The 22,999-nt window shown below is 40.4% G+C and overlaps 2 protein-coding genes across 2 annotated transcripts; both read left to right on the forward strand.

Moving 5' to 3' along the window:
- The first annotated feature begins 14,348 nt into the window (after positions 1 to 14,348).
- LOC120108230 (gibberellin 20 oxidase 2-like) lies at positions 14,349 to 14,928 on the forward strand. Its single transcript, XM_039121804.1, has one exon. The coding sequence runs from the start codon at positions 14,383 to 14,385 to the stop codon at positions 14,926 to 14,928; it is 546 nt and encodes a 181-aa protein (XP_038977732.1). The 5' UTR covers positions 14,349 to 14,382.
- A 98-nt stretch (positions 14,929 to 15,026) lies between these two features.
- On the forward strand, positions 15,027 to 17,675 carry LOC120108228 (gibberellin 20 oxidase 2-like). The gene is made up of 2 exons (XM_039121802.1): positions 15,027 to 15,402; positions 17,160 to 17,675. Exons 1-2 carry the CDS (start codon positions 15,040 to 15,042, stop codon positions 17,463 to 17,465), a joined length of 669 nt encoding a protein of 222 aa, XP_038977730.1. The 5' UTR covers positions 15,027 to 15,039; the 3' UTR covers positions 17,466 to 17,675.
- Positions 17,676 to 22,999: the final 5,324 nt, after the last annotated feature.

A 22,999-nucleotide genomic window follows, 5' to 3' on the forward strand; every position in this document is an offset into this window, starting at 1 on the left:
CAAACATATCAAAGTAATTAGCATCACTCATTCATGAATTGGTGGATAAAAAGGAAATTAAAATAGAACACTGCACAACGAAGACCAACTAGCTGATATTTTTACAAAAGCATTAGCTCAAGACAAATTCTGCAAGTTTCAAAAATTACTTGGCAACACCAACAATTTGAATTAAGGGGAATAGAAGTATAATCCAAATTGTTGGCTTAGTCAATTTTTTTTTAATTAAAAAAAGCTTGACCTATTTTGTATGGAGGACAACTTTAGTTGCTTTCGAACTCAAAAAAAGGGAGTCATGTTCTTAGGGTGCAAGCTAAAAGAGTTTTCATTATTATTAGGTGTCTATATGTTTTTTTGGACTCTTTTTTCTACTTAAATGGGAGAAGAGGGGGTGTAAAAAACAAGGTAGCCATCTCCTTTGAATCAAAAAAATAAAAATATTATTTCATCCAAGCCCCTCCCTTTCTTTGTTCTTGTTCTCACTTCCTTCTATCTTTCAAGATATTTGTAAAATCCCATAAAAAAACCTACAAGAAGAACACAAACTCTTTTTCATCCCTTGAAACTACGAGATTAGGCCTGAAATGGGCCAGATTGGACCGAAGTCAGCAGGCCCAACCAACTTCAGTCCAATTCAGAAAGAAGCAGAACAACGGATCGTGATCATGATCCTCTACTCTGCCTTCCTCGGGGTAACCGGGGAGGGATCCATGGTAGCTTTGCGGCCTTTTGAACGGCCGTTGATCATGCTCAACCACCGCGAGAATCACGACGGTGAACGAGCCACGACCCTTTCAAAAGCCTCTTATAAAACCCCCTCGACCTCTGATCAATCCACCATCAGTATAGTTTAGATGGCAAAATTCTTGTCGGTTGGGTTTTTGAGTTTTGAGGGGGAAGGAGTAGGAGGAGCAAGAGAACAGGGAGGGGAGGTAGAAGGAGCAGATGATAGAGGGTGTAGTGCAGGGGGGAGGAGGCAGAAGGAGAGAGAGAAGAAGACACGATGATTAAGGAGGTGGAGTCAAGAGGAAACGCAAAGGAACACTTAGATAACTCAAGCTCTATAGTTCATGTAGCGATCATTTTGATCTTGAGATGAGCTGCGATGCCTTTAAGCCCGAGTTGCGTCGAGCTTGGTGCATAGTCATAATCTTTTTCCCTTTTTTTTTTTGTTGGAGGGGGGATAACTAGGACGAGTGGAAGATTAGACGAATACTGAAGAGTGACATTGAATCCAGATATCTTGCATCAACACAAAAGGGTTTACTAGCTTGGTCGGTAGGGTGATGGCGGCTAGCATGAATTATAGACACATTCTATGAACATGAAGCCTGCGAATGAAATAAAAACTGGCCTCAACTAGTTTGGAATTAAGGTTTAGATGAGTTAAGTCCATACAATGGTTTGATTTTGATCTCCTCCACGGTTGGTTGGCAGTAATTTGGGCAGATTGGGTTGGACCGAGGGCAAACCTTAATCCAACCGAATCTCTATATTTCTGAATTGAACACTATCCTGATTTTGAGTTGGGATTTCCTTCCAACCTAGCTTTGTGTTAAGGTGGATTCAAGCTAGGCTTGGTTAGCCAGGTCGAGATGAATCGGCCACATTAATTGGGTTAGATCAGGTTGAATGGAAAAGTTTAAGATAGGAAAAAGGTTTAAGAATATTTTTATTGTATTAATATTTGTCGGATTGAGGCCTCAGGCATTTTATTAATTTTGATGATATAATTCCATTAACAAGAATAAAATATAATTTATAAATATAGAAGTATTCAAATGGAATATAAAGAAGCATTGTTTACATTTATTTACATATCAGGTTGATTAGAATTGAGTTCAGGTTGTTTTGATGCTTAACCTAAACCCAACTCAAATTTATAAACTTCGATTCAATCCTATCCAGTAAAAAAATTGGATGGGTAAGTTTTGGTGAAGCCCAATCCAAGTTGGCACCCACATACTTGGCCAACCAATCCACGACTATAGTTTATTTCCTAGTAACTAGATCGATGGCTTTCGAAGGTCGCTGTTTTCGTAGGCCAAAGCCTCCCATATGATTAATAAGCTCTACTCGACGGTTTGTTTTTTCTCCCAAGGATAGGAAACACTTGTTCCAAATGATCAAAACTCCCACTAGGATTAGTCTGTCACTATATTTTGAGATGCAAAAGCCTATCGACAAAACCACTGAATATAGTTTTTAGACTTCGATGGATGAGGGCACCCAACTGAAGGACATCAAAGAAGGTGGTTGCTACTAGCCCATTAGCCTAGTGCCCCGAATCCATCATCTTGATTTGAGGATTGTTGTGGAGTTAATTTAGATATCTGGAAGGCATTAATTTACATGGTTACAATGTTTCGCAACATCAAGCAGCCATAGATTAACATGAGTAAAGCAATGGCTTATTGCAAGCCTCTAATTTAACATCAAGCAGGCGGAGATTAACATTGCATACATGCAAATTTGGAATATCAGGTCAATAATTAATCTCTCAGTTCATTTGGAACATGAGTCCCACATTACAAAATATTAAAGAAAGCAACTCAAGTTAATGAAGTCTTATTTTCAAACTAATTGGGGCCGGCTATATGAGTCCTTTTCCTCCATTCCATAGGATTCATGCTCATAGAACTCGACTATAGTTTTACACTGGCAATCGATCTAACACAAGCCTCTTTTACTTATTTATTTTTTTTTTTTTTGACGGAAAGGGAGGCTGAGCCACCCAGTTTATTGAACGTGTGAGCACAAGCATGTTTTATGGAGGTTTGAAACCAGCTACATGCAAAGTATTATACATAGGCGGAGGTATAAAAATATAAAAAGAAATCATGGGAAAGAAAGCCATAGTAGTAGTAACTAATGGTTATCTTCATCATCCTGGTTATGCGAGACTAACTAGATTACTAATGAAAGGTACCGATTGGGAATTGACAATGATCTTGAATGGAGCCTGACTTCCAGGTCCCAGACGAAAAGTGGAAGGGAATACACATCAAGCGCGCGCCGCATCTCACATGCATCATGACTGGTTGGTACGTGCCATTTGAGATCTCGGCAAAATCTATCCCACTAGGCCCTGTCGGAGTAGGATCCAAAGAACGAGAATCCACACCACAATATACATAGGACGAAACACGGAAGAACAATAATAGTGGGAGCATGGTCTTACTTTCAATCAAGTAGTTCCGAATTTAAAATGCACGAACGTGATTAAATTGTAAAGACTGGATGCTGGCAGATATGACGTACTCACACGTGATATTCGTGCCGAAGCCCAGAGGAGTAATCGAGGCGGGCCCACGAGTGGGAAGGGTATGAGTAAAACCGGCCGGAATGTCCAACATACGGTCATTTCTGCCCGCATCGAACATTCTCCTATCGGAATGTGGGCCCATCCCGAAAAAAAAAAAAAAAGAAGAGTATGGTGAAAGCTTCGCCACTGAGTGAAGCTTTGCATGGGCCTGGCAACATCTGCAGCTTTGCATCATATGGACAGAGGAGTCCAACCCTACTCTCTACCCCTATCAACCCAGTCCCAAGAGCATGAGTGCGTGATGCTCCATGAGGGTTGTCGTGCTATGAGAATGGAATGCAAGGGATGATGTCCCTCCCCCTCCCCCTAAGGGGAGAGCCTCCTGGCGACGTCAAGGCGCCCGTCCTTTTGCGCTTGCGCAGAGGGCATGGGCCGGGGAGCGCCCCTCCCTGGCCGCCCATCTCCTCCCTCCGCCGGACTCTTTCGGAGGACAAAGGCTGTCAGCTTTTAAGGGGCCAAAAAAAAAAAAAAAAACTCCCATGGCTGATGGGATGGCTGATGGGACGGGGCATTGAGTACAGGAGAGGAGCCTCCTATTACAAGGTAAGTCCGGCTCTATGATGAACCCTGTGCTTAGCCAATCGGTAAACGTAGGCTGTATACTATAAAGTTGGCGTGCAGGCCATTGATGGTGGGAGGAAATTTAGGGGGCGTGGACGATAGCCAACCAACTCGTCGCCAAGTGGTTGTTAACTTTTCGAGTAACATGGTGTCCGTAGACATGACTAAGCTGACAGAACGGGGTAAAAAACAAAAGAAAAGGCTGTCAGCTGAACGTGAAACGTTAAGATCTTTGTCTCTCATGGTTTTGTCAGCGGAATCGTAGTAGCTAGGAGTGATGCTTGGAAGGGGCTGGCCAAGGAATTAGAGAATTATCTTTGCTCGTTTCTATTGGATAGTTGGAATTGTAGTTGGATGATCTAGTGCATCATGCATTAACATATAGAGGAGGAGCCAACAGGTGTTAGATAAGTATGATCACTAGTATTTCTTGAAAAAAAGGAAGTTAAAAGAAAAGAGAATGATCACCTCTGAGGTGTTTGTATATTCGCTAAAAGATGAATATGGTCTTGGATTTATAGCTATATATGGCCATCAAGCAACATTAGACTAATTCCGACTAAACCAAATACCATCGTAAATTTTGCAAACTCTAATCTTAGTGTCTATAATGGATAGACAAGCTGAGTCGTACAATGAAACTGAATTTCCGTACGTTATAAGTAAACTCATTTTAATTTGGATCACAATATGACTCGCCCCGTTCGGCTGGAAAATTGTGCTCGAGAGAGATGAGACGGTGATAGTCAAAATCGTGGCACTCTTTGCCCCTAAAAGCTGTGTTCAGGATTTTCAGTCTTGAAAGTATAAAGAGGTTAATCAAAGTTAACTGTGTTGATTCTTAGTGAAATGAAAATTAGAAAGCTTAGAGGTTGTTCAATGTGTGTAACTAGAGCGTGGCACGTGCAATGTGCAGGCTATCAAAATGTGGAAACCACGGCTTCGTGAAGGCTTCACTATATATGATGTGTTTCACTTATTGAATAGATCGAGGACCTTTGGATGTCGAAGTAGTTTAATATAATAGAACACATAAGTATGCAAAGTTTTCTATATATTTCGGTTCTCTCATCACATTTTTATATTCTTTATTTACTGCGACTTCATTTGGAAGGGTGCAACAGAAATACCAGTTTCCTTTTGGTTGCTATTTGACGAAGAGGGGAGCGTAGTGATTGTGTTCGTTAGAATGCAGCAGAGTGGGGCGTAGCAACAAAAGAATAACCACACAACGGTGATCATGGAGCGACAGTGCAATAGAAGTGAAGAGATGGTGCAAGGAAGTAATGATGGCGAAGCAACAATGCAAAAACCAGCCATCATCAGCGGTAGTGGGTCATGATGAGAGCATTTGAGTAATAAGACATTCCTGTCAATATAGAAGCTAGTTGTATAAACAATAATTGGATAGAATGAGGTTTTGTCTGCTCCTATTCAAATTTCAAAAACTTTACATTCTGCACCTAACACACTTAGCATGGGTTACAGAATATTATAACAACTTATTTTAGAAGTGAAAAATATGTGACATATTAGATTGATACAGATCAATTCCAAGGCAAAAATATGAGCTCAGACTTGGTTTACAAAAGCCAAGCTCACCAAATAAAAGCCATACCAACAAGCCCCGGCAATTAGTAAGTTGTAGCTTGAAAACACTGTGTTTGGCTTTAAAGTGCTTGGCAAATCTTCTGTCTCATTGAGACTGGATTATTCAAATGGTAACCAAATCATGTTGTACTCAACATGTCGTAACCAAAATCAGATTATAGTCTTTGCCAGTATCAAATCATATGTAGTCGTAATTGTATATAATGACAGATCTAATTACATAGGACGTCTCTCTGTGTGCGGTTCCATGGTAGACGCCAGGACTGAGATAATGGTATCAACTTAATTTTACCCCTAACCTCCTCCTGGTAATATCCCGGATCCCAACTCTTTGTTCATAGGTTTTTTAAGGAGTCGAGCTCCTTGGAGAGGTCAAAGTTGTGGCTCCTGGAGGCTCAATCATGTGTTCCCCAGTGAGCTCTCCAGTGGCCTCGCGCTCTCTCTCTCTCCCCAACGTCGCACAAATTCCCAACATGAAATATATATATAGCTAGATTGGGCTATATTTGAGTGGATCTCTACTCAAATCCAAACTGATATAGATTGGATAATAGAGATTTCATATTGGTGATTTGAGTTATTGGATGTAATCTGCGATTTTCTAGAAATATTAATTAGCCTATACATTAAGTGGTCTAAAAATGGATAGTCTAAATAACACTAAATTATATACATACATATATTTTGATCCTTTGATGTATATGTGAGGAGTCTCCAATTTATATGATTTTTAGTTTGTAAGTAATTTAAAAGTAATATATTCTATCCAACGATTCGGATCATCGATATAAGACCTCTAATGTCCAATGTGGATTTGACTGGATCTGAATGGAGATCCATTTGAGTGTAGCCAGTCCAAATCTCCGTCTCTCTCTCTCTATATATATGTTGCAATAATATGAAAGAGAATTGAATGCTTTGGGAGAGTGGAGGCCGGCTAATGTCTGCCATTTCCTATCACGATGCTCTCTCTGCATCTCTTTCCCCAATTCCCCTCCATGAACTTGATTTTTCTCTGAACATAGGATAGAATGAAATGGTGTGTGAAGTTTTGGAACAAGTGGTGCCCTTATCAACCAAAAGCCATCGTAGTAGTTCACACCCAGACCCAATACTGTGAGTTTCCTCCATTGTTGAGTAGGATTGGTGCTGAGGAGGATGAGTTGAAAGATGTTCCAAGAGTAGTCCAGGAATAGGACCACTTACGGTATTCCCTGTCCCCAGCCTATAGCTTCCTACATTCAGAGCGCGTGGGAGGCCGATGGTGGCCCCCTAGCTTTTCTCTTATTACAAATAGATTCCTAGGAAAAATTTAGGCCAAAACAAAGGAAACAGACAAAGCGTCCGAGAGACCCAAAAATCAAGCAGTAATAAGACTTTGGCATTTCATTGGCACCCCTCTTCTGTTTAAAAAAAGGTTTTGGATTTTTATCTGAATGATGGCATTCTTAATGGTACGTATTGAGATTCTAAAAAATATCTTAATGCATATAATAAAAACTACTTCTAAATGATCGTCCCTTAGCAAATTTCCAAAGATAAAAATGAAATGTGGAAAAGGAAATATCAGTTGCTAACTACTTAGGTTTTATTGTTTGGGATTCAACCTAATCAGCTCCATCTCAGTTGCATGATGTGTTATGTGCTAATGCTACCGATTATATTTATTTCAGAGCATGTAATCGTGCTGCCTAAATAAAAAAAAGAAGAAAAAAAAAGTCCATGGAACCTCGATTCTCAAGAGTCCAAATAATTTTTTTAAAAAAAGAAAATACCAGTTCAAAAGAGTTTTGAGAAGAAAAAAACTGGATTTTCATGAGTCCAAAGGAATAAAAATCTACCGAGCTTTCAAAGATTTAAACATAAAAAATAAAAAATATGTCAACAGAATTAACACAATTTTTTTCCATCTCTTTCTTATCATTGATTCAAATTTATTTGTAAACCTCAATCCTCTATACTTCCCCTCATAGTTTTCTTCAAAAATGAAAAATCTAGATTTTGAAAACTAGATGAACGTATCATAGCTATCCATGGTTCTCATGTATAAAGCACATGCTAATACTGTAAACTTACCACCCGATCCTTTAGTGGTCTTTCACTTTACACCCAGTCCTCATAGTATCTAATATTTAGTTTTGCACACTTTTATGCTAGCATGGCACACATTTTTATTTATTTCTGCATACTTACTTGACAACTAGTCTTTTAGCTGATTACCATTTTACACCGAGCTCCCGTATATAGTATTTAATATTATTACAGCTGTGATATCTAATATCGTATATAATATAATAGACGAGATTGTGCATGATTAAATTTTTTAAAATATTTAGTTGGGCACTTTAGTACACTGGTATTTTGCACACATTTACCAGCATTGTACATATTTATATTAATTTCCTTACATACTTATACCATTCCTCCAGGCACTTATATCATATCTTACACACACATTTAATACTGGTTTACAAAAATTTGTTTTGCACATACATATATATTGTATATGAAAAAATTAAATATTGATAATTAGTTTAAATTATGGGATGGGAATTAAACTTTCGATCGATAAGAACTAAATATCAAATGGCAGTTAATCACGAGGCCGGGTGTTAACTCCTGGCTTAAATTCTTTTGAAATCATGCAGATAAACTATCACGAAAAGATGCAATATAATTGAACCATCAAATGAAATGGATATATATATATATATATATATATATATAATCCAATATGTAGGATGAGGCCAACACTTGGCCGATTTTATTTGGAAGATTGCTAGATGAGAGACCACCAGAAGATGCCAAGATGGTGGGCTTCAACACCTAGAACTGTTCCCATCCAAAAGCCTATCAGGGCTTCCCAGTAGCTCTAATGCAGCCATCGCCAACATCCACTTCAACGACCAATCAAAATAACCCGGCACCTTTGGTTTGATCACCACCTCGTAATCGTTAAACTATTAACTGGCCTCCAATTTAAATTGATAAAACAACAAGAAGACTGGGGCTTCTGAAGTAGCCTTCCAATTATACTTACGAGGCATCAGAAGATGATCTTAGACAGTCAACAACTGAAATTAGTTCTCATCCAATACTAAATAATTGTTGGAGAATGATGGCTTCTCTTCCATCTTATGAGGTGATATATGTCTACAGAAAAGTTAGTAGTGGGGTTGATTAGATGGCGTCATATGTAGCTAATCATACGGAACAACTATCTAGACTGCTGTATCGAATATTCCTCTAAGCTTTTCACATATTTTGTTTTCTAATTCATAAGGATGTATTTTTACTAGATTGGTTTAATATATCAGAGTTTACCAAAAGAAATAAAAGTAGCCTTCTATTTAACTAACTAGATTGAAGGTGTCACATGCTTCATAATTCTATCATTTTTTGTTTTGCTGAGTGATCACTTTTCCAAGTATTTGCACCACCTTGCAACACGACCAATGTATTCCTATCTACTCTAACATGTTTGCTGTCTATCTTCTCTTAAGAGAAGCATTTCATGTTTGTTTTCTATCTTGAGAGAGAGAGAGAGAGAGAGAGAGAGAGAGAGAGAGAGAGAGAGAGAGTAGGATGGGAATGGACCGTTCACTTCCAGTTACAGAGTACAATAAGTATGTAATACTTTTATAAAATAAATAACCAAAGGGAGTTACATCCATTGGATCCTTCCAAATATGCATTAATCACCTGGTGAGAAGAAAGGAGGGCAAGAGAGGAAAAGAACAGAAGAAGAGGGGGGGAAGAGAAAAAAAGGGAGTATGGTTCCGTTAGACTATCTAGTCATCCACCTATCTACCATGGAGATGGATAAATCAGTGTTTTCTTCGTGATTAAACAAGGACGGACATGCGTTAAGACTTGAGAAGAGACATTTTTTTTTTTGTTTCAATACTAACCTTTGGAGGCAAGATACATCATGACAATCAATATAAGTTCAAATCATTTACAACCTTAGTTATAAGGAAATATTTTTTTAATCAAAATATTATTTTTTTTTGCATGTATACCCTCATCAATTATTTACGTGTATGTGTATATCCTTATGAATTATTTTTTTTTGCATGTCAACCTTGCGATAAGCATGCTATCTAACACCATGAAGAAATAGGCTATTTAAAATTTAAATAACTGAAATACCCTCAACTCAATAAGCGTAAATGTGTAAAACAAAATAATTTGTAAGATGCATGTGCAAATAATAAACTTACGTTGTAAATACAATTTTAGAGATGTATAAACACACACACACGCACACACACACACACATATATATATATGCAAAAAATTTTAATTAAATGCAGGTTCAACTAATATCAGACTATGACATTGAGGGTAGACTTATAATAAGAAATGATTTATAAGAATATATATAATGAATTTATGAGAATATATAAGTAATTTTAAATATTTATCAAGATATAAATGCAAAAAACCTAACAAAGAATAGGGTATATCTTCATTCATTAAGCAATTTATCATTCATTAAGCAATTTATCATCCCACTCAACATTGATTGAAAATGTTTTCTATTGTCATTGAGAACCGATTGCCCTGAGGCATCATGACAAGAAATACGACAACACTGGAGAGCTTGATGGTTGGCTGCTCTGGTCGGAGTTGGAGAAGGAGATTAGCGCTCGGTCGTTGCAACTGAGATCCTTGTCGGATGACAGCTTTCTGACATGAAAGAGCACAGAGTAAAGAGGTACTTTGGACGGAACGTATCCGACGAGAGATCCTCCAATACCTAAGTAGTATGGTAATCAGAGAATAGGATGAGGTTGTCTTTCAGTCTGTTAGGGCGTTCTTCTTCTTTTCTTACCTCCTCTAACCCTCCTTTTTGTGTATATCCGATGGAGGAACCTACCTACCACTAGAGAATTAGGGCATGTGGGTCGACCATAAGTTGCTGGTTTGAGTACAGCCTGGACGTCGGATGTGGATGCTTTACGCATGAATGATGTCTTGCCTGTCACATAAGTGAAATCTCAATGATCACTGGGTCCCCCAACTAGGATGTGGCCAATTGTGGGGAGCTCCTGATATGCAAGCTCGGCCATACGACGCTTGGGCCCGCCCAGTGGCCGCTCCAGATCTACTACATGTTAGCGCCATGGTGTGTTTTAATTGGTTGGACCTTCTAGTAAGTTGTAGTCGGTTTAAAAGTGTATCATTTGCCCCCACTTTCGCAACCAAATCGGGCAAACCGGGCTATCCTGCTTTGGTTGCAGGAGTTATTTTTCTAAAAGGGCCACTTTAATGAAGATCACTGAGGAGGATGCATAGTGCCTTTTTCATTGGAGAAATGAAGATTTTTCAAATTCTATATTTATGAACGACATATTCTTGTTGTCCTTTTCGAAGCATTGTAATCATGGGCGAGGCGCCAGTGAGTTTAATAAGCATCTAGGTCTCAACAGCAATCCGAATGTGTTGTCTTCAGGCAAATGCTCCAGAGACACACGTCTAAGGCTGAAGCATCGCCTTGGATGGGGTTGCTTAAACTCTTGATAGATAGGAAAAGCTGCAATCGTAGCCCATGTACCTCGTTGTTTTATTCTCCAGAACCTAGAGAAGGTGAGAAGTCACAGGGCATGACTTGTGCACTTCCATTGCAAGTTTTTTCTTTCTTGCCCCGACCAGAATCTTGTCTTTATTTTCTGGTCGATTGTTTTATCTTTTTCTCCCCGACCAGAAAAGTACTTTTTCTCCCCTTCTTATCTTCTTCCCTTACCTTCTTCTTTGTTTAGAGAATATTCATGGACCCATCTGATGGAGGTCAGTCTTCTGACGATGAGGTAATAGGTCAGGGTTCTCCTGACTAGGTCTTTGTGGCCTCGAGGGAAGTTCTTCTAGAGGTATCTTCAGGTCTAGATTTTGAGATAAGCCTTCTGGGGGAGTCCAACCTCAATCAGATCTGGATGAAATTTTCTATTTCTAAGGACTTTATCCTTAAGCGCCCTGGTCCTTCAGATCGAGTGACTTTACCCAGAGAGAAGCAGATAGCCCTATATGAGGAGTTCGTGAAAATAGAGCTAAGGCTCTCGATTCCATCGGTCCTGTTGGCCCAGTATCAACTTCTCTCCACACAGCTCGTTCTCAATGCTTGGAAGATGATTGTGGGCTTTTTTTGCTTTGTCTAGCTTCAGAGGATCACCAAGCCTTCTTTCAAGTGAAGGCCCATCTTTGGAATAAGGGGCGGAGGTACCTTGCTTGTAGGAACGGTTACAATGTCCTTCGTCCATCTATGAGTGGAAGAGTCAGTATTTCTTTGTATTTTCGATAATTCTTTAGGATTTTTGGATTCTATGGAGGACACTCAGGGGGCAGGCCTTGAGCCTCTTTCCCTTTTTATGGGATAAAGAGCAAGAGACTGTTGAGTTGCTTCGTCTGATGAGAGCTCCACCTTTGGTTGAGATACTTCAGGAGTCGAACTTGGTCGACGTCAGCTTGAGTCATGCTCCTTTTGTTGGTATATTTCTCATCTTACTTTACTTCTCTTTTGTCAATTTAAATCTGTGACTAACACATTCCGCTCTTGTTCTTACAGCCATAAAGTTTGAAGTGGAAGAACTCTTTCGTTCCTCGAGGAAGAGGAAATATGGTGAGAGATGTTCTTCCTTGGGTAAGAGGAGTGTATTCATGGGACTAGTCATCAAAATCGAGGAGAAACCCGCCGGAAGAGGATCATTGGAGGTGGAGGTGTTTACTTCCCTCACCATTAGTGTACGATCATCTTCTCCGGTGATCTCTCCGATTTATAGGATGGCCTCTGCGGCCTCTCGGGTTTTGTTGATTGTGCCAGAGGCTGCCAACCCTCTTTGGCCCTGATAGAGGGGTTGCATTCTTCCGTCGGTTGTGCCACCACTGACCTACCGATCAAGGCGCTTGAGCCAACATTCAACCCTCTTGCTAGGGGAACGCAGATGTCGACATCTTCACTCCTACCAATTTCACGGAACACGGAGTCAGGAACCTTTGTACCGAACTAGTCAATAAGGGTCTCCGACTGGATACTGAGCTAGGGCGATCTTTGAGTGATGTGAGAGATGGTCTAAGGGTTCATGCTCCCTAGTGATGAGAAGCTGCGACGGAGACCGTTGGAGAGCATGATCAGCTCATCCTGCTGCACCACCGTTGAGGTAATCGGACTAGTTCTTCCGTCCATTTGTTGTTTTTCAATAATCAATTCTTTCTTTCTTTCTGTAGGGAGTGTATACTATCTGTGTACTTATTAAAGTCATCCGCTCCCGTCGGTAGAGGTTGGAGGTCTCAAATTGCCTCCTCTGAGAGGTGGAAAACAACAGGGCTCGTGTCAAAGCAGAGCAGGCGGAGGCTGAGAAGAGAAGGGAGGAGGCCGAGGCATAGACTCACTTCTTCAACTCCAAGGCTGAGAGTTTCCAGACGAAGTTGGGATAGATGGCCTTTTGGTTGCGAGAGATGCAGCAGGTCATCAATGAGGAAGGGGCCCACATGAGGAAGGAGGCCGATGTAGAGATTTTCCTCCTGAAGGACGTAGTTGCTGCAGCCAAGCTTCGGCCTCCCAAGCTAAGGAGAAATTTACTTGGGCAGAGAATAGAGCCACCCAATTCGAGGAGAGGGTCGACCTCGCAACCAAAGAGGTCGTCCGGACAAAGAAGGAGGCCTCCCGTGTCGAAAAGAGGGCCCAACACGCTGTTGTGGATTATAAGACTTCTGCAAAGTTTTGCAACGGGATGCTAGAGGCTGCCAGGGACTCTTTCAAGAAGGAGCTTACTGTCAGTCGGGGAGGAATCCATGAGGTGGCCCCTAAGCTCGACCTTAGCTTACCTTCTCAAGCGAGTGCTCGGATGAGGAGGCCTTTCTTCGAGCATCAGGGAGCAAGGCCGAGGAAGAAGAAGAGGAAAAGAAGAAAGAACAACAAGGGGAGAGGAGAGATCAATGATTGTATTTACCATTGTTGGTATCTTCTCCTTTTTTTTTGTTTGTGTTGTCTCGGCTGTGAGCCATTATTTTGTATTTCTCTTCTTTTTTCTGATGAATGAAATGAAAGCCTGCTTGTCTTTTTGTTTACTTGATAGCTCAATTTGAATTGATATACTTTTCATCTTAAAGATAGTTTGATCAGGTACAAGGCTACTCGGTAATCTTGCTATTTTGCCCTTTGCTTCTCAAGAAGGTTGTCAAGATTCCCACCTCAGTGATGCAATGGTTCTTGCTCGGCAGGTGCCCTTCATTTCTTAGGATGGCCGCCGAAATTCCCACTTCAGTGATGCAGTGGTTCCTACTTGGCACTGGTCACGGGGTGAGATCCAGCTGTTTCCTTAGAAAGCTGTGTGTGTCGTCGTGCTGACCTGTAGCCAGGGTCCGATAAACACTACACCCGGCTTTTCTATAGTGAACATTGAACCATAAACATTGCAGGCTGAATTGGATGATAGCCGGGAATTGCACTTACTCTCACCAATTACATTCCCGCAACTTGGGCTGCTGAGGATCTCCTACGGAAACAAAAGAACATACCTCATTGCATGCGGATGGCGAATGCCTTGGAAAAAGAGCAAGGAGGTTAATGTTAAAAGAGAGGTTAGACCACCCGGCTTTTATTTAGTTTGTCGCAACTGACAGTTGCCTAACAAAAGATTCCAACAGTGCTGCTTCGACCTTACCAATGGGCGGCCTTGGCCTTATCCTCTTACACTCTGCCCCACAACTTACTTCTCCATCTATGGTCCATGCACCAAGGGTCCCTTCCCCTCCTTGTTTCAACTCTTTCTTCGTCCTTTTGTTGCCTTGCCCCACTTATAAATAGCGCCTTCAGCCCCCAAAATACTTACTGTCCATCTCCTCCCTTCTTCCTCCCCTACACTTCCTCTTGAGTGGTTCTCCAAATGGCCTCAAGTCCCACCTCCATCCTCCTCTGCCCTCCAATAGACATAAAGAAAGACACCAATGCTGGTGGCGTGGTCTTTGACTCCTCTTTGCTTCGAAAACAAACCAAGATCCCGAGCGAGTTCATATGGCCTCCAAGTGAAAGGCCGAGCACTCTAAAAGAACTCAATGTGCCAGTGGTGGACCTCGAGGGTTTCTTCCAAGGCGACGAGGCTTCCACACTGCGAGCGGCTGAGCTCATCAGGACCACCTGCAGTAGCCACGGTTTCTTCCAGGTCACCAACCACGGTGTCGATGCGTCACTCACCCAAGACGCATTTGATTGCATGGATGAATTCTTTAGACTTCCCCTTAGCTGCAAGCTACAGGCGAAGAGGAAGCCAGGGAGCCTGTGGGGGTATGCCGGGGCTCACTCCGACCGCTTCTCCTCCAAACTACCTTGGAAGGAGACCCTCTCCTTTGGCTACCTTGAATCTGGTCCTGAACACACGGTCGTGGACTACTTCACATCCATCCTAGGCAAAGATTTTGAGAGAATGGGGTAAGCTTTTATCCAGTGTTACACCACCAACATGCATTTAATTAGGTAGGTCGCTTGCTAACATGACGAACACCTGGGTTCATACAGGTTGGTCTATCAAAAGTATTGTAAGGCCATGAAGGACCTGTCATTGGCCATCATGGAGATCCTAGCAATCAGCTTGGGAGTAGATCGATCGTTCTACCGAGAATTCTTCGAGGACAGCAGCTCTATAATGAGATGCAACTACTACCCTCCATGCCAAGAGCCGGAGCTCGCACTCGGGACCGGACCGCATTGCGACCCAACCTCGCTAACCGTTCTCAAACAAGACCAGGTGGGGGGGCTCGAGGTGTTCGTTGACGGTGGATGGCAGTCTGTCCGCCCGATACGTGACGCTCTCGTGATCAATATTGGCGACACGTTCATGGTATGCGTGCTGCCTATGTTTATAAACAAGCTGATACTAATCGTATCACTTTCTAAGCGAAGGGGGTTGGTAAATAAATAGAACAGGGAGGTCATGAAGCAAAAAGGACAAGTCATTTAAGTTAGGGTTAATTACTGGTTGCTTAACATGGAATTTTGTTTGGATTAGTGAGATGATGTGGATGCACACATATGGAGGTGATCTTGGTAGGTCCCATGCATGCAGTTGTGTAGTTGCATGGGCAAACTATGCCCTTACATCTCATGCACCAACATAGTCATACACCATACGAGACAGATTGGTGTGGCGCACAGCTATATGATGCATTCGGTGTTAGATATAATTTCTGCAGCGTTGGGTTTACCATCTGTCCTAGAATACCGATATAATTGCATTTAAAAGGTTTTACTTCTGCATAAGCCTTAGGCTTTCATATATTTATGGTATCACCATAAGAGTGAAATCAGCACATTGGCTTGTCTGTCTTGTCAATATGCCTCCACAATTGTGTGGGCAAATAGTGCTTAACATTTCGCATAGTGCACTGACCATCTTAATTTCGTCGGATCCAAGTCACATATTGCTCAAGAGGCTTGTGGTGCATCTTCAAACCAAACCACACCCCAATTCCTGGTTTATACCAACTTATATTTCATATTTATCATCTTTTCGGCAACAATTTTACAAAGGCAAGAAAATATATTGCATTCTTTTTCCGACAGGAAACAAATGAAGATCCAATCCTTAATTTGACTATCATTTTATATTTATTTCTGACGTATTTAATTACCACTTGACATTGAATCCCTGATACAAAGTCAAATCTATTTTGCGTACAGTCGTTCTTATCTGTGTATATAGTTATAATATTCGATAGACAATTATAAATGGGTAACGGTGAGCAGAAAATGGGCATCAAAATCAAATGTTGGACAAAAATTTTTAATCAATAAAAAATAATCATAAAATAACAGTCGATCTAAAGAGCAGACTTCGGTTTTCTCTCGTCTAAACTGTGAACTGCTATTACGTAGTTCTACAAATGATGCTGCAGATTGCAAACTCATGAAAAATAGACTTTTCTATTGTACAGGTTAATATTTGCACCTACAAATGCTTAGAAAAGTAATAGCCAAGTTCGAACAATTCTCCTAGACTTTGTGGTGGTAGCTAAGTTTCGTCACCTAATTTTGCACCAAACAAATTAACCACTACGAAGTTTTAACACATTATCAGGCCTTTCATCCAAAAGAAGAAAAGAAATTAAAAACATTATCAGGCCTCTTTGGCCCTAATTGCAAGAGTTCAAAACTAAAAGACATTTATACACACCTATGATATACATAAATAAACACACACACTCACACACACAGTTTATGGAGGTTTATGGTGGTATACGTTCATCATCATTCACTCCCCAGCTTCCATTTTCCCATATATTACCGATCATGGATTTAAACGTACTTCAGAACAGTGCACCTTCGCATGCATGAAACTTTTCGAATGTTTCAAGAGAGCAAACTGTCATGCACCACTTCATCTCCTGCGGGTAGCAGCGGACATGACGTGCGTCAGGCTGCAAGCGATGGTGCACCATTCCACCACAAGTCAAGCTAATAATACGCTGCCTTCCACCACATTGCCATCAGTTTATTTTATAGAAACAATTCGAAACAGGAAACAAGCAAGCATCCATCCTGCACCTGCCACCGCATGACAAACGTTAATATGGCAAGCTGAAACAAAGAAAAGTAAAAACATTCGCAAGGGAGGTCCAATAGAATTGATTCCAAAAAATCCAAGTACTTGAAGAAATATGATAAAACGGAGTTGCTACGCGTGAAATTGATGTGTTGCATCTGCAGGCCCTGTCAAACGGGCGGTACAAGAGCTGCCTGCACCGGGTGGCGGTGAACCGGCAGCAGGAGCGGCGATCGCTGGCCTTCTTCCTGTGCCCGAGGGAGGACCGGGTGGTGCGGCCTCCACCAGGGGATCTTGGCCGGCCGAGGTTGTACCCGGACTTCACATGGGCTGACCTCATGGCTTTCACCCAGCATCACTACCGGGCCGACATGCGGACCCTCCACGCATTCACCCGTTGGCTTCCAGCCTCCAAGAATCCATCAACCTAACTTGCTCTTTTGGATCCTTTTGATCATTGGTTCTACGCCCATGGAGCTACATGGCTTCACTCGCACTCACTGCCTCACTCCCTCACTGCATTATATTTGGACAAAAACAAAAACATCATGTTGTTTCCTTGTGGAAATCCGAGGGCTTGAGGTGTGGATCTAGCGAGGATAGTCATGTGATGCCCTGCCCCCCAAGGCCACTTTTTTTTGTTGTTGTTGTTGCTGTCAATTTCTGTTTCTAATTTGTGTATATATATATATATATATATATATATATATATATATATATATATATATATATATATATATATTTATGTATAGCATTTGGGAAACTTTTGTGCGACCCATGTTTGAGTTGATCCTGCAAGCTAGAAATCTTAGAGGATGCATGGCTCTATAGTTTCTTGCCTGCCCAGAATGAAAAGTGGGATATATAAATTATATATGATCAAAAGTTCAGCTACGAGGCTTAGGTTACAGTCGACTGCAGTGCTATCCATGATGTGCACCGCATGGCCTTGATGGCAGCTAGCTGCCTGCAACCCAAGCCATGTACTGAAGAAGTGAGATAAGTTGACTATATAAATCACGGTTGTCCCTTTGGTATTTTCATATGTTCATGGACTGCATTTGAAGTTTGGCTCCAACCAGCCGAATACATTGGGATCATAGGCAACCAAGGCAAGAAAGCAAATTGACGACTACTCTTTCCGGCAAAGTGTTGTATCCTCCAATAATAGATTACCTTGTCGACATTCTCTTATTTTAAAATGTTGCATATTAATATATGGAGTGGTTACTTTGTTCACTGAGCCTTCTTTTGCTGAGAGCTCAAGGACGAACGCAAATTTTTCAGAAATGACTTTATGGATCTTAATACTTGATGGTTTCCGAGAATTAGAGATCTAGGCATGAATCAACAAATATTCCCTGAGTTGGATATTAAAGTTTCATGATAATCAGTTGTGTATGTATGTATGTATGTATAAGAATTTGATTACATACTTTATATTAACCCTTTAAGAAAAGGAGTTAGTGATTTTAAAATAAATGATAGGCCATCTATGTTCAAGATCCAAACAATTAAATATGATCTATATTACAAAATAATATAGAAACCAAAGTTCATTTTTTTCGATGCTTCCTAACATATGTATCAAGTCGACACAAAAATACATAGTATCAAATATTGCACTAGTATGATAAAATATATGATAGAGCATATAAAGTGAAAGTTTATTTATGAATCATTATCAACATATCTTAAAACATTGCTACATTTAAATTCACTAGATTTGATTATTATATTATAGTAAAACATAGTATCATTATATTAAATCTGAAGTATCATCCTATTAAGATCGAATTTTTTGATACTTACATGATGATTAAGTTAAAGACCATCAAAATACATGAATTTTAGTTTCCAAATATTTTTTATAGTATAGACCATATTCACTGGTTCACATCTTGAATACGGATGGTTCATTATTTATGTTGAATCACTTCTTTTTCAAGGAATTCATGTAAAACATGTAGTCTAACTCTTTCTATGTATAAGATTTTTTTTTTTGCTAGATAGAGATAACTACTAAATACTGGCCCATTCTCGAATGCAAAAGGTGGAGAATGGATGTGATATTTCTAGGTAGTCATCAAGATACACTAAGATCTATGTAATGAATACAAAATCATGCATCAACATTCCTTCCCGTTGTTAACCTGTTCTCTTTATATCGTTAAAATATCAAATAGTACAATAAATCTGATCTAGTAGGATTTAAGACCATGAAATCTTGTTATAAATATTGAGAGAGAGAGAGAGAGAGAGAGAGAGAGATGAGAAGAAGAAGAACATGAAATCTTATGAGGTTCTTGCCTGGCTGGTGCAAATAAGATCCAATAATTCTCTTTGTTTATTCTTCCAAAGTGGAACCAACGCTAGCTCATTGTTTGCTGTCAGTACTATTGTACTAAGCCACAAATAGGACCACCACATGCATGAAGCTCTTGCAATCGTTCCAGTATCTCGTAAGAGACGATCCACCAATCGATCTTTCTTGTAGCCCCAGAAAGGAACAACACAGTACGTTATCTTTCAAATAGAAATGACCCATAAAGCATATCCTATTGCCATCTCCCACTGCTGTCGAAAAGCTCCAAAGCCTTGGAGGCACTTCAATTATTGCTTTGTTTGTAGTCTCAGGTAAAGAGGGGGTAGATCTCCAAAATGGAAGATGGCGTTAGTAACTGCAAGCCTACGAGGAAGTGGCCAACATGCGCTTCGGATTTAGGAGGCTGGTGAGATCAGCTACTTTGGCCTTGTGATGTGCTTTTCCTCACCTTGTCACCTTTTATCCCTAGCTTCAATGAATCATGTCATCAAACCAGGATAGGCTGCGAACCACTCGAGAATATGGAAACGCTAGGTGCCATCACTGGCCCTACTGTCGTTCTTGCTGTTGTGTTATATATGTTTTAATTTATTCCCCTTCTTAATTCCCACTTTGAGCCTGGGTCTGTCCAAGTTAAGCTGGAAATTAATTGTGAATGTGAATTCACAACCCATTTTCCACTTATTTTCTATCAGAATGAGGTTGATCGAATATAACTTCGGCCTGATCTGAACACGAGTATGTTTCAGACAACATCGTGTTCTGAAATTAAATTGTGTGTGTATGTGCGCAAATGCTTGTGCTCATGTATATGTGTGCATGCATGTTTGTGAGCCTAATCAAGTTAAGATATGTTCGAAGCTTTATTCCGATGCTTAAACCTATGATAAAGCCTGAATTTGGTTTCTGCCTGATTGAACCGAGAATCAAATTATCGACTAGTCCTTTCGGAGCATTTTAATTATTTGCTAGCATTATCTAGATCCATAAAAAGCATTGGATCTAAGATATTTAGTCGACCTGTCGATACTCATATACAGCGAATTTAATGCTGCCTAGAAACCACAATATCCCTAGTCCTCCATGCTAACCAAGCCATTGCAATTTAAAAGTGCTGCTGCATTTTGCTCCACAGTTGGTTGTTATTGGAAAGGCATTCTGCTTTCCGCTCTTGGCATCAGGCACTTCCACCTTTTATTATTATTATTATTATTTTTGAGAAGATACTTTCACCAAATTTATATTCTTTCCTTGCATTATCAGAGAGTAATTGCATCAGGCCTCATCCAATTTTTATTTATTGGAAAGTAACCGCATCAGGCCTCATCAAAAAATTTCTTTGCTTTTGGAGGGCCAAAGAGGGTCTCCCGAAGGATCAGAAGCTCTTTAAATATTTTTAAGATGTTCGCTAAAAAATTTTGAATTAGATTTTTAGGTTCTCAAAAGGCAGATTTATTAGAGAAAGCTATGCTTAAGATGCATCAGGAAGCATTTTTTTTTAAAAAAACAAAAAACTCAGATTCAAGTCCTGGAAACTAATTTCTAAGTTAACAATATTTTATAACAACAATTTTTGATAAAACAATATAATAATATAATATAAAAATATTACAAAATTTAATTATTTTACATACTATTATCATTATTATGATTATAATAATTATATTATAATAATTGTATTTAAATCAAATATTAAAATAAAAAATTTATAAATTAAAAATACTTTATAATAATAATTCTTGATAGTACAAAATGTTAGATAATTGAATGCACTATGTAACCTCCTTTATTATCATTCATGATGTTAAAACTATTTTTACAATTTGGCTACCTGATAGATGTTAAAGTTTTACAATACTTTTGAAATGCAGTTATCAACCAGTAAATGACTTTTTATTAAAACCTTTGATAGTGAAATCTCTACGGTCGAAAACTCCATACAAAAAAGAACGATCTACTGCCTACCTTAGAGATGTTTTACATATTCTGGTTGATAACCATAGTACTGCCAGCAGCTAACAACTACTTCCATTATTCTATATATGATGGTGAAGGAAAACTCAAAGCTGTATAGCTGCCTCTCTTCACCTTCGGTATCAAAGGAATCAGATGAGTTTTTGGCCCGTCTTTAGCCGTCCATTTCTCAGATCTATTGTACTTGATCAAAAGTGGACTAGAACTTCTTCTGGCTAGGAGTATTACCTAAACCGATGAGAACTTGTTAGACCCAATCGAAGAAAAGCGGCCCCTTAGGGATGTCCATGGATTGGCTCTTAGGGACAAACCCGAACTTCAAACCTCAGGTTCAATCCGAGCACAGTCCAAACCAGACCTAGAGGTATCAAGTCTAAGCGTAACCTTAGTGAATTTTGGACCACGCCGAACACTCTCCTATTTAGTTTTTGCCATATTCCTAGTCCAAGCCCGGCTCAAAAAGAAGAAATAAAAATCGAACCGGGCCTGCCTTTTTCTTTTTTTTTTTTTCTATTTTTTTGCTACAACGGGCGATTCATACACCCAATAAAGTTGGAAAACAAAATATTACAGGGCTCCTGAGGCAGCTCTCCATTCCCTGCCCACACGGTGTTGTCGGCGTGGTTGGCCACGTAGATAGCTACCCAGTTCGCAGCCCCATTGGCTTCTCTAAACACATGCTTAACCTAGACAACTTTTCCATCCCTCATCATCATCCAAATGTCACGAAGCAGTGGATGGTCACCGGCAACGACCCTCGGACCCCCTGGATCTAGCCGATGACCGTAGCCGAGTCATCTTCCAAGATGACGGAACTAGCTGATAGCACACGCTGAGCATTTCGGAGACCTGCCCAGGTAGCCCTCAGCTCGGCACTGGGAACCATGCAGTCAAATATCTGACAGCTTCCCGTTACCACAACCTTAGAGTTTGGGTCTCTAATAACGAAACCTGCTCCACCTTTTGTGCCTCCATCCAGCACCGACCCATCGAAATTGACCTTGAGAAAGCTAGGGGGTGGGGGCTCCCAGGTGAAGAACACCGTACGGGGGTTGCCGAGGCAGAATGAGAAATCCAGATATCCCGAGCTATCAAAAGCCCTTCTAAGAAGGAAGCATAACTAATCTCAGCCGTCTGCACCCGGGCGGTCTCCGCCACGAGCCTTGGGCCTGTTTTTTTTCGAGCTGATAAAAGTCCTATAATAAGGAGTGTGCATGACTGGAGCCATGAAGCTTCTCGGTCACATAGAAAGGCATGAAGATAAAATATCCTAGACTTAATAAATGGTTAGCCCCGAACCATTTAGTCCGAGGCGCACCGAACCGAGCCGACAGGACGACGGTGAACCGGGATCTGGAGTTTTAAGTTTTTTGTTCGACCAAAGGCAGCCTCAGCGTCAGGTCATTGTTTTGCCTAACTGAACTCAAAGAACAAACCTCATCTGAACCAATTTGGAGATCTTGTTTCAATGCCTTGGTTAGGGCGCACAGAATAAAACTTCAGCCCAGGAGCACTGAGCCAGCCTTACATACAAGTTCATATAATGTCTGAAGTAGAAACTAATGCAGAAAATTACTGTAATAACAAAAGTTCCGCCTAGAATAATTTAGACAGCATGCGTTCATAATAAAGTTTCAGCCCAGGAAATAATTAGACAGCACGCAT

Source organism: Phoenix dactylifera, unplaced genomic scaffold, assembly GCF_009389715.1.
Source record: "Phoenix dactylifera cultivar Barhee BC4 unplaced genomic scaffold, palm_55x_up_171113_PBpolish2nd_filt_p 001232F, whole genome shotgun sequence".
In the NCBI taxonomy this organism is placed as follows: domain Eukaryota; kingdom Viridiplantae; phylum Streptophyta; class Magnoliopsida; order Arecales; family Arecaceae; genus Phoenix; species Phoenix dactylifera.

Coding starts and splice junctions, on each gene's coding strand:
- LOC120108228 (XM_039121802.1), top strand. CDS start 15,040: ATGAAGGACCTGTCATTGGCCATCATGGAGATCCTAGCAATCAGCTTG. Junction 15,403..17,159: donor TTTCTAAGCGAAGGGGGTTG/GTAAATAAATAG, acceptor ATATGATAAAAC/GGAGTTGCTACGCGTGAAAT.
- LOC120108230 (XM_039121804.1), top strand. CDS start 14,383: ATGGCCTCAAGTCCCACCTCCATCCTCCTCTGCCCTCCAATAGACATA.